The sequence below is a fragment of the Callithrix jacchus genome, chromosome 15 (assembly GCF_049354715.1).
Source record: "Callithrix jacchus isolate 240 chromosome 15, calJac240_pri, whole genome shotgun sequence".
Taxonomy (NCBI): domain Eukaryota; kingdom Metazoa; phylum Chordata; class Mammalia; order Primates; family Cebidae; genus Callithrix; species Callithrix jacchus.
Genome location: NC_133516.1, coordinates 71,992,792 through 72,008,379, shown reverse-complemented (window position 1 = coordinate 72,008,379; position 15,588 = coordinate 71,992,792). Strand labels below are relative to the sequence as shown.

At 42.3% G+C, this 15,588-nt stretch overlaps 1 protein-coding gene across 26 annotated transcripts in view; it reads right to left on the bottom strand.

Moving 5' to 3' along the window:
• The window catches only part of NR2C2 (nuclear receptor subfamily 2 group C member 2), a 115,494-nt gene that overhangs the window by 41,919 nt on the left and 57,987 nt on the right, over positions 1-15,588 (bottom strand). For all 26 annotated transcript variants that reach the window (XR_013527525.1, XR_013527520.1, XR_013527521.1 and 23 more), the window contains 3 exons: positions 8,390-8,590; positions 5,919-6,021; positions 1,229-1,408 (listed from right to left, as the gene is read on the bottom strand). Coding sequence is in view for 20 of the 26 variants with exons in the window: in XM_078351729.1 (XP_078207855.1) it covers positions 1,229-1,408; positions 5,919-6,021; positions 8,390-8,590 (484 nt within the window). In the remaining 6 variants the exon portion in view is untranslated. The remainder of the gene's footprint in view (positions 1-1,228; positions 1,409-5,918; positions 6,022-8,389; positions 8,591-15,588) is intronic.

Sequence of the window (15,588 nt, the reverse complement as noted above, 5' to 3'; positions counted from 1 at the left end):
TTTTTAAAGACAGAAGCAATGAAGGCCAGGGACTAGCATTTAGATATGCTGCTAATCAAACTGCTATCCAGTTGGATCTTGTGTTTGCTGCTATAGCTGTGATCACAAAAAAACTGATTTCAGTCATTGCTCTGAGTGAAAAAGCCAATGATTTATTTATTCACTTTAGGGAAAGAACAGTACCACTAGATAAAGTAAAAGCATCACACCAGGCAGAAATTAGGTTGATATTTCTAATTTTTCAAAAAGTACATTTCCATTTATTCTCCAGTGAATTCTGCAGATTCCTATTCCCAGAAATGCCCACACCAATACTGAAATCTATTGGTTTTCAGTGTTCCTAGGGAACTATGCAGAAGATAATCATGCAGCATACTCAGCAGAAGCCTGAGTCTATGGCCACCAGCCTTGCCAGGCTAAGTTGCATGCCTTGCCTTTGCTAAGCTCCATTTTCCTACTGTGGTTTGAGCCTAACTCCATTCTCCTTGGATTTCTCTGTGCTGCCCACTGGAATCCTGGTCTTCATGTTTTCACCAGTAGCTAGGGAAGTGACCTCCATATGAATGGACCCTGTAGACAGGGATCTGGTTTTGAAATTCCTAACCCCCAAAATTCTGGCTACAGAAGTGGAAAGGAGGGGCCTGAGACCTTCCCTGGTTGCCCCACACATCCAGAAGCAATAGCTTTCTCTTTAGAACCCCAGCTACACAGAGTCAGCAGAAGGCCTTGTGCTGAAAGAAAGTAGAGGGGCTAAGAAGACAGTAAGTAACAGTAGGCTCATGTAATCCTCAGGAGCAATATATAAGTAAGGTGAGGGGTTCTAGATCACAGATGAGGACCCTGTGGCTGAGAGGCTATGTATGTCCTCAAATTCATAGCTGTCTCTTATTGGCAGACCTGGTAGTGTTGGTATCAGCTTTCCTCCAAAGCCTGTGTTCACCCTACTCCACAAAGCTGCCTCCTGATGCATCTGGAATAAGACTTTCCACACACACACACACACACACACACACCCCCACACACACACACCAGCAGCAGAACAGACCAACCCCCACAGCATTGGCTCTGAATCACCTAGCTAACCCACGAGGTAAACCAAAATAAAGCCTGACGGGTATTTTTTTCTTAAAGTATTTTAAGGCCAGGTATAGAAACCTTATTTAGTGGCCTCTTGTTTACTCTCTCCCTCTGTTGTTAACTCATGTGGTTTTTAAATACTGTTACTCACATTCCATTTTCATGCCCATCTCTAAGCATTTTTTCAGCCGGCAAAACTGACAGCGGTTCCGGTGATGTTTATTGATGATGCAGTCTTGGTTGCTCCGGCAGCTATAGGTCAGATTTTTCCTCACACTCCTTTTGAAGAAACCTTTGCAACCTTCACAACTGACAGCCCCATAGTGACGGCCTGAAACAGGAGAAATACACAGATATTTTGTGACTATTTTTGTGCATTCACCAAAAGGGTGATCTGTCAGAGTTTCTGAACAAGTCTTATGAAAGTGATGGGTGCATACACTGTTAGGTGCCATGTGGCCTGATCATTTAGCATACTGGCCACACCCTTCACATAATTTCTCTACAGTTTTTCAAGTAGCCTTCTAAGTTTATGATGGAAATAATGAAGCTCAGACAGGTTATATGGCATCTGGCAGATGGCATGACTTTAGTGTTCTTAGTATACAAATGGTCTAACATACAGTAGGAGCTCACAGGTGATGGCTGAACTCTACTGTCCACTTGAACACACCTGGGTCCTAATTCTGGAGGTCTGGGCTTGTGAGGCGGCTCAGATCCCCTGTTCTGCCAAGAGTGGCACATAGCAGACGTGCATGTGTGGCTTTGGTACAGAGGGTCTCACTCCTGCATTTAACCCCTCTGATTCACGTCCTGGTCCCTAAACCTCCTGCGGGGAAGCAGGATAGTCACAAGAAGCATGGAGACTGTGACTGCTGAAGCCTACAGTAAAGGAGGGTTACCATATGGCTCAGCTGGGCCAGCTTACTCAGAGCTTTCTAGAAATACAGTTCTAGGAACACATTTATTATTTTTCTAATCTTGTTTACTTTGGTGTCTCTAATGTTTTATTTTTGATACATTGTAATTGTTCATATTTATGAGGTATAATTCAATGTTTCAATACATTCACTTGTTGTATAATGATCAAATCAGGTAGAGTGACCATCACCTTATGCATTTATCATTTCTTTGTAGTAAGGACATTCAAAAGCCTTTCTTCTAGATACTTTATAATATCTAATATCTTATTGTTAGCCATGGCTACAGTGCAATAGAACACCAGAACTTGTTCCTACTACTTAACTATAACTTGTAGCAGCTGGTCAGTCTTTCTCAACCATCTCTCACTTTTCCCCTCCCCAGTCTTGATAACCATCGTGCTACTCTCTTGTTTCTATAGTATTAAGTTTTTTTTTTTAAGGATTCCACATATGAATGAGATCATGTAGTATCTGTCTTTGTCTGGCTTATTTCACTTAACATGATGTCCTCCTCCACATTCATCCATGTTGTCACAAATAGCTGGATTTCATTCAATTTTATGTATTCCACTGTGTATACATACCAATGTTTTTTAGCCATTCATCTGCTGTTGGATACTTAGGCTGATTACACATCTCGGCCATTGTAAATAGTGATGCAATAAATGTGGGAGTGCAGGTATTTCTTCAACATAATGATTTTATTTTCTTTGGATATAGATCCAGTAGTGAATTTCTGGATCATATGGTAGTTCTATTTTTAATTTTTGAAGAATCTCCATACAGTTTTCTATAGTGGCTGTAGTAATTTACAATCCCACCGACAATGTTTAAGTGTTCCCTTTTCTCCACATCCTCCCTAGCACTTCTTTTCGTTTGTCTTTTTAACTGTAAACATTTTTTTTGAGACAAGAGTCTCAGTCACTCAGACTGAACTGCAGTGACGTGATCTCAGCTTGCTACAACCTCTACCTGCTGGGTTCAAGTGACTGTCATGCCTCAGCCTCCTGAGTAGCTGGGATTATAGATATGCGCCACTACACTCGGCTAATTTTTGTATTTTTATATGATTTTATCAAATAAAATCTTAAATACTTTTTTCTTATACTGGCCACACCCTTCACATAATTTCTCTACAAGGAATTTTTGTAAGATTTTATAAAATATAAAATCTGATAACACATGTATATCTTTTTAAAAATTTCTTTTATTTTTTAAGACACAGTCTTGCTCTTGTTGCCCAGGCTGGAGTACAGTGGTGCAATCTCAGCTTATTGCAACCTCTGCCTCCTGGGTTCAAGTGATTCTCCAGCCACTATAGGCACCCACTACTATACTCAGCTAATTTTCATATTTTTAGTAGAGATGTTGGCTAGGCTGGTCTCAAACTCCTGACCTCAGGTGATCACCTGCCTCAGCCTCCCAGTGCTGGGATTACAGACGTTGAGCCACCGCACCCTGCCAAAAGATATTATCTTACAGAAATAACAAAAATTAGTACAGACAGGGTTTTGCCACATTATCCAGGCTGGTCTCAAACTCCTGGCCTCATGCGATCTGCCTGCCTTGGCCCGCCAAAGTTCTGAGATAATAGGCATGAGCCACCAAGCCCAGCCTGATTATAGATACCCTAATTGGAGTGAAGTGGTACACCTCCTGTGGTGTTGATTTGCATTTCCTTGAGGATTAGTGATGTTGAGCATTTTTCATATAACAGTTGGCCATTTGTATGTCTTCTTTTGAGAAATGTCTATTAAGATATTTTGCCCATTAAAAATTTTTTTTTTTCTGTTAAGTTCCTTATATATTCTGGATATTAAACCCTTGTCATGTATACAGTCTGCATGAGATCTCCAACTTTTAACTATCAATGACATTAAAAAGTACCCCCAGCTGGGTGCAGTGGTTCATGCCTATAATCCCAGCACTCTGGGAGGCCGAGGTGGGCAGATCACAAGGTTAGGAGTTTGAAACCAGCCTGGCCAATACGGTGAAACCCTGTCTCTACTAAAACTACAAAAAGTTAGCCAGGCATGGTGGTGGGCACCTGCAGTCCCAGCTACTCGGGAGGCTAAGGCAGGAGAATCACTTGAACTCAGGAGGTGAAGGCTGCAGTAAGTTGAAATTGTGCCACTGCACTCTAGCCTGGGTGATAGAGTGAGGCTCTGTCTCAAACAAACAACAAAAAAAGGGCCCCTCCTTCAGTCTGGTTTTGCTATTCAGAAAGTACTTTCATATACATTATCCCTCATTTGTTTCCAGCTGAGACTGACCACGGACATGCTCTTTTGATTCTGTCTTGTTTGTATAATCCAATTTCATAGCTACTTTGCCAAGGAGGATACATTTCACAGGATTACCATTTATGGCGGCTACAGAGAATCCCATTGTTCTAAGCTCTAGAATGCAAAACCATTTTCCAAGTGTGCAACTGGAGTAACAGTCTTATTCTTTTAAGAATAGTTGTGGTAAAGTGCCTTCTGTAATATTGTTTTTCCTTTCTTTGCAGTATATTTCCTTGAGTTCTCTATCCCTTTGAGTGACATTAATATCAGGAGACTGGCACCAAGACACTAAGCCTTTCCTTTAAGCTCAGAAGAAGACTGACAAATGGGGAAGTCAAGCAGATTCTGTGGCCCTTTTGTTATATTCATACTTCATTTATTTGTTCAAAAGTTTGCAGAGTGCCTTTCCTTACCGAGCAAGAAGACAGGAATACAGAGATAGATGGTAAGACATGGTTTTTGCTCTGTCATTCTGATGAGGAAGACAGGCCTCTAAAGAGTGAATTACATGAGTATGCAACAAGCAATTAGAGAAATCTGTAGGAAAGGGAAATCTGAATCAGAGGCAGCACTGTCTATCTGCCTATTGGGGTAGGTGAGGGCTTCAGAGAAGGGGTAGGATGGGCTGGGTTTACCAAGACAAAGGATGGGAGCAGAGGCAGGCACCACTAGCAGAGAAATAGTGTCACCACCACGGAAAGGAAATTGGAGCTTCTGATCTTTTATACATGCTTGCCTGGGACAGTCTTACTAACAGGCTTGGTCCAGCCTCCTTTTTAAAAAACAAAACAAACAAGCAAACAAACAAAAAAGTAGGACTACAAAGTGTCCAACGTTCCTGTGAATTTTGTGACCAGATAATAAAGTGGAACACAGATCTGTGCCCTGGTACTGTGTTCTTATCAAATACTTCTCCATTCCTTCCTGTCTGCCTCACTAACCTTCTATGGATCCCCACCTGGGACAAGCAGGCCAACATTTGAATTTTGGGGCCAGATATCTTCTTCAGTCTCACTTTACCCAATTGTAATCACGGAACCCTACAAGCTCTCTCCCAAGGACACCATGGGTATAGACCTTAAACTCTAGGCCCTGTTTCTACTAACTGAAATGCCCTCCTCCTGCTTTAACCACCGTATACATAATCACTAAGGCTCTGAGATGTGACTGCCTCTGTGGGGCCTTTTCTGATCCTGGGATTCTATCTGGAATCGCATGCCTGCTCCTGCTTCATTAAAGCAGTATTTAGTGGGTCATACTGAGGGGATGACAGAGATAGTTACAGTTAGGATGAAGGGTGATTATACAAATTATATATCTTGTAAAATAGTAAAGTGCTGTACAAATGTTAATGAGATTAAAGAATATGTTCTTAGCAGCACATGCATACTACACACTCAACCAAGATTTACAAATCATAGAAATCGTTTTTTGACTTTTCCTTTTGATGTCTAATTATCTGACAAACTGCCTTATTTATTTACATCATTACCCCAGTAAGAAAAGTGGAATTCATATTTGAAACCTACAAACCTACAGAAAATGGTCTTTCTAAATTAACTACCACCCCACCTCACAACTGTTACTTCATGATGTTGGCCCTTAAGTGCCATCATAACCTGGAATTACATACCGGAGGCTTTGTCGCCACAGACCACACAGTACTCTACCACCTGGGGCCGCTGGACGTCCGTCTTCCCCAGTAAACGCTCCACAGAGGCAGAATCCGTGACAATCTGAGAGAAACCAGGAAATAAACAGGGGTGCCAATTAAAAACCAGATCACTGCCGGGTGCGGTGGCTCATGCCTGTAATCCCAGCACTTTCGGAGGCTGAGGTGGATGGATCGATCACCTGAGGTCGGGAGTTTGAGACCAGCCTGGCTAACATGGTAAAACACCATCTCCACTAAAAATACAAAATTAGCTGGGTGTGGTGGCATGCGCCTGTAGTCCCAGCTACTTGGGAGGCTGAGGCAGAAGAACCGCTTGAACCTGGGAGGTAGAGGTTGCAGTGAGCCAAGACTGTACCACTGTACTCCAGCTTGAGCCACAACGTGAGACCTCATCTCAAAAAACAAGAAAACCAGATCACTAAGCAAAGTAAAGTTTAACTATAAATTCTCAATGTTGGGTTTCTAAATAGGAGAACTCTGGAGAGAACTGGGAAAACTCCAGATGACAACTTAATCTGACATCCAGAATGGCTTTGCCACTCATCCGGACTGCTCATCAGGTGGGTGGTTTCCCAGGGTCAGGCGCTGGTCTCCACTTATCTACTCTACTATCTCGCTACTACAGCCACCCAAAATTGCAGGCTGTATGGGGAATCACACACAGATGCTTCAAAATATAGATATTTAAGATTCTTCCCATAAAACAACTTGAATGTATGCAAAGAGGTGTACTGGCAGAGAAATAACCAAACTTTATTAATTAAATAACTAGGACTCCCACTGAGGCAGGTGGTGGTGAGTTTAACGAGAACAAATGAGCTTTGAAACCGGCTATCTTCCTTTCCCTCATTTGTGGTGATTTTCTAGGTGAAGCAATTCATCTGGGAGAATATTGTAACTGGTATCAATATGAGAAAGTAAAAATAGCTATTATTTTAAAATATACTTGAAATTTGAGCCAACAATAAGCCTTAAAATGATTTATACATGGTAGGAACACATACAGAAACCATTATGTAGAATCACCTCTTGTGAAACATGCAACAAAATCCACAGCCATTCTTTCACAGACAAGGAGTACTCTAAAGAAGGAGGAAGGAATTCTGATTTCAGACGATCACAACGTACTCCGGGAAAGGAAGGATGAGACAGTATTTATTAAGTGCAGTGTAAGGTGTCTAAAAGAACAGATCTAAAAGCTGAACATGTTGGTGTTCTATCCCAGCTCAATCAGAAGACAAAAAAATTCTTCCCTTCCTTAAGTTTCTTCATAGAACATCCCCACCCAAAACAGAGATTCTTAGTGGCATTAATTAATTCAACAGCCAAAATGTGGAAGCAACTTACATGTCCACCAAGAGATGAAGAGATACAAGAAATGTGATCTATATATTCCGTGGAATATTACTCAGCCTTGGGATGGAATTCTGACACATGCTACAACATGGATGAAGCTTCACCTGTATGCTGGGTGAAACAAGCCAGTCACAAAAAGGCTGATTTCACTTATATGAGGTACCCAAAGTAGCCAAATTCATGAAGGCAGAAAGTAGAATGGTGGTTACCAGGGGCTGGGGGAGGGGGAGAGGAGAGTTACTGTTCAATGAGTACAGAGTTTCAGCTTAGGAAGATGAAAAGAGTTACAGAGCTAGATAGTGGCACAATGTAAATCTGTTTAATGTCACTAAACTGTACACCTAAAGTTGGTTAAGATGGTAAGTTTTATGTTATGCGTATTTTATGAAAAATGGAAAAAAAAAATTAAACACAACCTTGACAAAGCATGTTCCGTGTTTGGCCATCATGGGATACTGACCTTGAGTCTCTGCTCTGTAGGTGTTGGGTTTGGAGATTCTATGCTTCCCAGCCTCATGCTGAGCAACAACCCTGCCTTCCTTCAGTGCTTGTTGTTTTTCTTGATATAGACTGTCCTCAACCCCATCCTACCTTGACAGAGCAGGAGGAACCACGGCAGAGATAGAGATAAGAATTCAGAGTCCCAGAGCGATTAGTACACAAGTGGCACGTAAAGACAGAATGAAAAGCTGGCGCCACAGACCTGATGATCTGGACAAGTCAGTTCTTCGCTGGCTGTAGTCAGCCCTAGGTGGTGCCTTTAAAATATCAAAGGCTGCCACTTAGTGGTCTTAAGTAAGAAAAATTCTCCAGTGGCCTCAGTGCCAGTTTTCTCATGCTAGTCTCCTGTGGCCACTGACTTCCTGGTTGTACTTCCATCCTGAGTGTTATAGTTCACTGTTTTCTGGGCCTTGCCACTGGGTTGCTGGTTTATTACTCTGGCCAAAGCAGCAACTTGCCACGTTTGCAGGTCCCCACAGAACCTTCCATGGATAGATTTGGCCTCCAAAGCAGATGTAAGAACAAGTTCAACAGCAGAAATGCTGAAACAAATACCTGTTCAAAGGCCTTACCTGGATCCTGCCAGGGACAAGGTTGTCTGAGGTGGTGAATATGAGTTGCTTGGCACTGGATGTCTCTGGGGAAGCCAGGATCACCTTCCCAGTTCCAGCTCCATCTGGGCTGGTCAGTATGAACTGCTGTTTGGGGGATCCAGAGGCGTCCACTGCGGTGACTATCTGGATCTTCTGTCCTGTCTGCTGGTCTGTGACAATCTGTAAGACACAACATGGAGGCTGCTCTCATGGAGTGTCACAAGACCCATGCATTTGCAGGTCGTGCTCAAAGTGGTGACTGCCAAACACCAGCCCTTGAATTAATGCTGTCTAACATGCAGTTTCACCAGTTCATGGTGGAGAAATATAAAACATATTAGTGAGTTTTTCAGGCACAAATTTTTATAAAGCTAATTTTAGTCTAGGACTATTCTGTTTGTAGAATTAAAATGCCTTTTCTTTTATGAAATGAAGGCAATAATAAATAATAGATGATAGGTTTTTTTTGAAAAGTCCTTGTATTCACTTAACAAAAAATGTAGGCAATCCTTATTCTTTTGAAATGCTACTGATCTGCAAAATCCAAAAACCTGGAAATGATTGCTTCAAAGATGGCCTCTTTCTAAAAGGTCCTGAAAAAAATATTGCCTTAAGTTGAGAGAATTACAGGGAGACCCTTGCTGAAACACACTCAACTCACCATTGACTGGCCACCCATCTCCTTCACTCCCACTTTCTGACTCTGAGGTCTTTAAGAATAGCAACTACATCTGATTCACTGCTATATCCCAGGGCCAGCACAACGAAATAAGACAATAAAAGATTATAGGATGCACTGAAGGTAGTGGATGCTGACTCTGGATAAGTCTTGCTCTTTACACAGTCCTTGTCTAATTGTATCAGTCACCACAAAAATAGTTGCTATGACAAGAATGACTCTTATTCTTGCTCATGAAGTTCTTTGAAGTTGTTCTAATCCCCATCCTGCCTCTCTCCTAGGCCAGGTGTTCCTGGCTTGCAGCACTGCCACCTCTCCCTCAAGAAACCAGCACACCCTTACTGCAGAGGACTCTTGAGCTGCTGCTGCTGCTGTGCTGGGCGAGGGGAAACGTGCTATGTTGCTGGCTGGAACTCACTTTCCTACAGAACAGCACAGCACATTTATGGGCAGATCTAGCATCTGTACCACCTCTTGACAGACTTTTAAAATGGAACTCTGGCCAGGCATGGTGGCTTACACCTGTAATCCCAGCACTGTGAGGCTGAGGTGGGAGGATAACCTGAGGTCATGAGTTCAAGACCAGCGTGGTCAACATGATAAAACCCCATCTTTACTAAAAATACAAAAATTAGCTGGGTGTAGTGGTGGTTGCCTATAGTACCAGCTACTAGGGAGGCTGAGGCAGGACAATCGCTTGAACCCAGGAGGTGGAGGTTGCAGTGAGCCGATATCTCGCCACTGCACTCCAGCCTGAGCAACAAGAGGGAAACTCCATCTCACAAAGAAAAACAAACAAACAAAAAAAGAAATGGAACTCCAAGGTTGAGACAAAAAACTGATATAGTCTAACACAACAGTTTTGCTAATTGCAATATGGAAAGTAAGACAGTGTTGACTGGCTCAAAATAAAATGACACAGGTAAGAAAAGATTCAATCACTTAAATGTTTATTAAGCACCCACTATGAGTCAAGCACTGTTCGAGGTACTAGGAATAGTGACGTGAACAAAAAAAGGCCCCACCCTCATGAAACTAAACTTCTAGTGGGGGAAACAGATTGTGAACAATGAATATGAATAAAGAATATCAGTCAGTGTAAATGCCCTGGAGAAAACAAAAAGCAGAATAAACAGAGAAAGCATGACATTGGCAAGAAGGCTGGGATGCATCTGTAGGAGGAAAGACCTCTCCGAGTGAGTGACACTGAGCAAAAACTTGAATGAAACACAAGAGAAAACTGTGAAAAAATGTGGCAAAGCTACAGGACACAGCTGAGTGCAAGACCAGAGAGGACAGCACAATAGAACAACAGATGCAAGAATGAATTCTCAGCTGATTGTGGGACAAACCCCAGTATATCATATTTTCCCACTAAAGGGGCAAAAGATCTTTAATGCTCAAGGAGAACAGATTTGGAGGAAATAAAAGGAAGAATCTTTCATTGTTACAACCTGTGTTCAGAGTCCCCCAGACACATAAAACATGAGACAGAAAACCTTGTGAAAAGAATTATCTTTAAAAAAACTTTCCTCAACTGAAAGATTGCAGACACGAGCTAGTTGACACAGTCTCAGCTGCCAAAGAAGGGGTTCTTGCCTTAGATAAACAAGTTGGCCTTTGGAAGCCCCCATAAACTTGAGCTCTGTGAGTCAAATGTCCATCATTTTTTTTTTTTTTTTTTTTGAGACAGAGTCTTGCTTTGTCACCCACACTGGAGTATAGTGGGATGAAAATGGCTCACTGCAGTCTCAACCTCCTGGGCCGAAGCAATCCTTTTGCCTCAGCCTTCTGTGTAGGTGGGACCAAAGGCACATGCCACCACATCCAGCTAATTGTCTTAGAAATTTTTTTTGTAGAGATTGAGTCTCATTTTGTTGCCCAGGCGGGCCTCAAATTCCTGGGCTCAAGCAATCCTTCTGCCTTGGCCTCCCAAAGTGCTGGGATTACAGTCATGAGCTACCAATACCAGCTCATGTCTATCAATTCTTCCTTCCTAAACCATTTTCCCTGTTAAGAAATGAAATAGTTATGTGATTGACAGGGTCTTCATTACCAACTAAAACCAAGGCAACACTAGTAATTCCTCTGCCCTTTTGTGTCCAGAGATGATCCCATGCTGTGCCTGAGAACACACAGGTAACTAGCATGTCATTTCCTTTTACGCTCTTCTCTAGTCACTATGGTTGAGATATGGCAGGTAAGGGGCCAGGGTACAGTGTTGGGAGGCAGAAGTGACTGGTTCCAGACAGGGACAGCAGCTCTTAGTGGCTGTATATAATATACTCCAAAGGCTCAGAATTTTTTTTTTTTTTTTTGAGAGAGGGTCTTGTTCTGTTACCCACATTGGAATGCAGTGGCACGATCCTGGCTCACTGCAGCCTTGATCCCCGGGCTCAAGCCATCTTCCCATCTCAGCCTCTAGAGTAGCTGGGACTACAGGTAAGCACTATCATGCCTGGCAATTTTTTTGTTGTTGTTCTGTAGAGATGCGGTCTCACTATGTTGCCAAAGCTGGTCTTAGACATCTGGGCTCAAGTGATCTTTGTGCTCTGTCTCCCAAAGTAGATTATAGGCGAGAACCAATGCACCCAGCTAGATTATTTTCTTTTTTTTCTCAAAAACTCACACTCATAAAAATTTAATGAATTACTTCTAATTTGGGGGTTTCTTATCTTTTCTTTGAGACAGAGTCTCTCTCTGTCATCCAGGCTGGAGTGCAGTGGCGCATTCTCAGCTCACTGCAACCTCCAACTCTGGCTCAATTGATTCTCCTGCCTCAGCCTCTTGAGTAGCTAGGATTATAGGCATGTGCCACTACTCAGCCTCTTGAGTAGCTAGGATTATAGGCATGTGCCACTACTAATTTTTTTGTATTTTTAGTAGAGATGGGGTTTCACCATGTTGGCTGGAATGGTTCCTGATCTCATGATCTGCCCACCTCAGCTTCCCAAAGTGCTGGGATTACAGGCGTGAGCCACTGCGCCTGGCCAATTTTTGTGTTTCTTAATCTTCACCCTCCTAAGACATCTGTATCCTTCATTTAGAGAGATCATCTCCATGAAAAATCTTAAAATGCAGGCAGAAAAAAAAGTTTCCCAAATATCCTACTGGAACACAAAGGTGACCATTAGGTAAGACCTTGTTAACAAACACTAACAGATAGATTCCTATTTAATGACCTAGAGGAAACATTGCAAGGATATATCCAAGCTCATTAAAATTTAAGTCAGCTGTGGAGAGGTACTGTGTATAGAACTGTACCCCACGGAAAGATATATTTTAGCCAGAATCCCCAGTATCTATTAATGCGATCTTGCTTGGAAGTACCGACTTTGCAAATGTAATCAGGATAAGATGAGGTCATACTACATTAGGGTGGGCTCTAGTTCAATGACTGGTGTCCTTTTAACAAGTCCATGTGGCCATGGAGGCAGAGATTGGAGTGATGCAGCTACAAGCAAGCGAGGAATACCAAGGACTGCTGGGACCCACCAGAAGCTAGGAAGAGGCAAGGAAGGACACTCTCCTAGAACCTTCAGAGAGTATGGCCCTGCCAATACCTTGATTTCAGACTTCTGGCCAGCAGAAGGTTGGGAAAAATGAATTTCTATTGTGTTAAGCCACCAAGTTTGTGGTAATTTATTGTGATCGCCTGGGAAACTAATACAAGAAGCAAACTGTATTTAATTTCTTTACTTGCAACAAAAGTTCTTAACTTCCAGGCCGAGCACTGTGGCTCAGGTCTATAATCCCAGTACTTTGGGGGGGCTGAGGTGGGCAGATCACAAGGTCAAGAGATTGAGACCATCCTGGCCAACATGGTGAAACCCTTGTCTCTACTAAAAATACAAAAATTAGCTGGGCATGGTGGCACATGCCTGTAGTCCCAGCTACTCGGGAGGCTGAGGCAGGAGAATTGCTTGAACCCAGGAGGCAGAGATTGTAGTGAGCCATGATTGTGCCACTACACACTCCAGCCTGGCAAGAGAGCAACACTCTGTCTTTAAAAGAAAAAAAAAGTTCTTAACTTCCTGAGTGTGAACTCTAACAACTTGGGGGAAAGGGAGTAATGTCATGTTTTCTGTGATTTTTAAGGCCCCCAATAGCCTACCTACACAATCAGAGCTGCTATAATGCTTGTTGTAAAAAGGTGAACTTGTTGAGCAAGATTGATATGTTAGTGAATAATTTGCATATAATTCCAGATTTTGTGTTTACTCATGGTTTCTTCCATGAGTAACACTAGGTAAACAGAAAACAACATTTAGCTGAAGTAATCCATGCAGGAATACTCAGTGCACATGGTATGGGTCACATTTAATCTATTTGGTGATTTCAGGTCACCCTGCGTCCACAATTCAATTAACTCATGAGATGCAATCCTCCCTGTACCTACCTCCACAAAGAAACTGCAGGGTTTTTTCAAGGTAAAGTACCGTATTTATTACAGTCACTATGTATTTAACCACTTGCAGGTTTTATTAGTTTCACTATCTGTTTTTTAATGTGTTACTGGCAAGGTTTTTGAGTACTGTGCCACTAATCTCATTTTCTCCCAATAGTCCCATGGTTTTCACTACACAATCCTGGCAAAGTGTGGGAATTTTCAGGAACACACATGTCAGATTATAGCAGGACTGACTTTACTAAGCTAAGGTCCACCCCTATCTTCACCTTGCCACCTCTTTCACTGTAAACACCTGAGACAGGGTTTGGTGGCTACAGACATGAACAGAATGCTTGCTTTACTACTTCCCAGCTCTGTCAACTTGAAGCAGTTACATAAGCCCTTGAGCTCCATTTATATGTCTATGAAAAAGATGATTAGGAAAGTGAAATGATACGTGTGTGAAACTGCTTGGTACACTGCCCAGAACATGACAGGACCTTGGTAAAGTATTTCTTCCCTCTAAACTCTGCATATTCCTTTCCTTATTCAGCCTTGTCTTAACCCTTTCATCTTTTCAAATTGCTCCCGTTGAAAAAGTTAAGACTTTTTACCATGGCTTACTCACTCTTTCATTCATTCCTCAAATATTTACTGAGGGTCTACTTTGTCAGGCAGTGTGCTAGGCAGTGTCATATGAAGATGGCTCCTGCCCTCATTAAGCTTTTAGCTCAGTGGAAGAGACTGGCAATAAACAAGGAAACAAACCAGTCAGTAAACAATTTCAATCTATGGTACATTTTATGAGGGAAAAGATCAGGTTGGGGTAACCTTGAATAACAAAAGTACTTAACTTTAGAAAGAGAGGTCAGGGAAAACCTCTGTGACAAGGTGACGTTTAAGACAAGATTTGGGCTGGGTGGCATGGTGGCTTACGCCTGTAATCCCAGCACTTTTGGAGGCTGAGGAGGGTGGATCACCTGAGGTCAGGAGTTCGAGACCAGCCTGTCCAACATCATGAAACCCTGTCTCTACTAAAAAAAATACAAAATTAGCCAGGTGTGGTGGCGGATGTCTGTAATCCCAGTTACTTGGGAGGCTGAGGCAGATGAATCACTTGAACTTGGGAGGCAGAAGTTCCAGTGCGCTGACACTGTGCCACTGTACTCCAGCCTAGGCAACAAGAGTGAAACTCCATCTCAATTAAAAAAAAAAAAAAAAAAAAGAGACCAGACTCAAGACTGAGAAGACAGCAGCCAGATAAATTTTAGTTTTCCCAAGAGAGAGAAATTTTCTGGCATATGGAAAAGCCCTGGGAGGAACAAACTCTTGGGAACTGCTATCAGGCCCATGGACAACCAGCATGGCCCAGGAGCCTTGAGAGGAAGGTGGGATAACCCTGCTCCATGTTCATATTTCTTTCTGAGTACAATGAGAATCCCTTCAAGGTTCTGTCTGCCCATCCAAAACCAGCTCTTCAGATTTCCTATACTATTTATATATACATACCCACCCACCTACTCACTCATATACATAAACACAATTTCTTATAGTATATATAGAATTTACATATAGAATATATATAAAGTTTACAAGATAGGTCAGAGTATATTAACGCATACTGAAAGATAATAGCAGAGAGACTGACTAAAAATAAAAAGGGTAAAAGGGGCCGGGCACGGTGGCTCACACCTATAATCCCAGCACTTTGGGAGGCCAAGGTGGGTGGATCACGAGGTCAAGAGATCGAGACCATCCTGGTCAACAAGGTGAAACCCCGTTTCTACTAAAAATACAAAAAAATTAGCTGGGCATGGTGGTGCGCGCCTGTAGTCCCAGCTACTTGGGAGGCTAAGGCAGGAGAATTGCTTGAACCCAGAAGGCGGAGGCTGCGGTGAGCCGAGATCGTGCCATTGCACTCCAGTCTGGGTAACAACAGTGAAACTCCGTCTCAAAAAAAAAAAAAAAAGGGTAAAAGGAACCTTCTTTAAAAAAGGTTTGCAAAAAGGTAAAGAAGTCCTGATCTTTGCAAAAAGATAAACAAATCTTTTGCTTAAGTATAAATTTTAGCTGGTATGAACAGCTTTGAATCATTATTTTATTTATTTT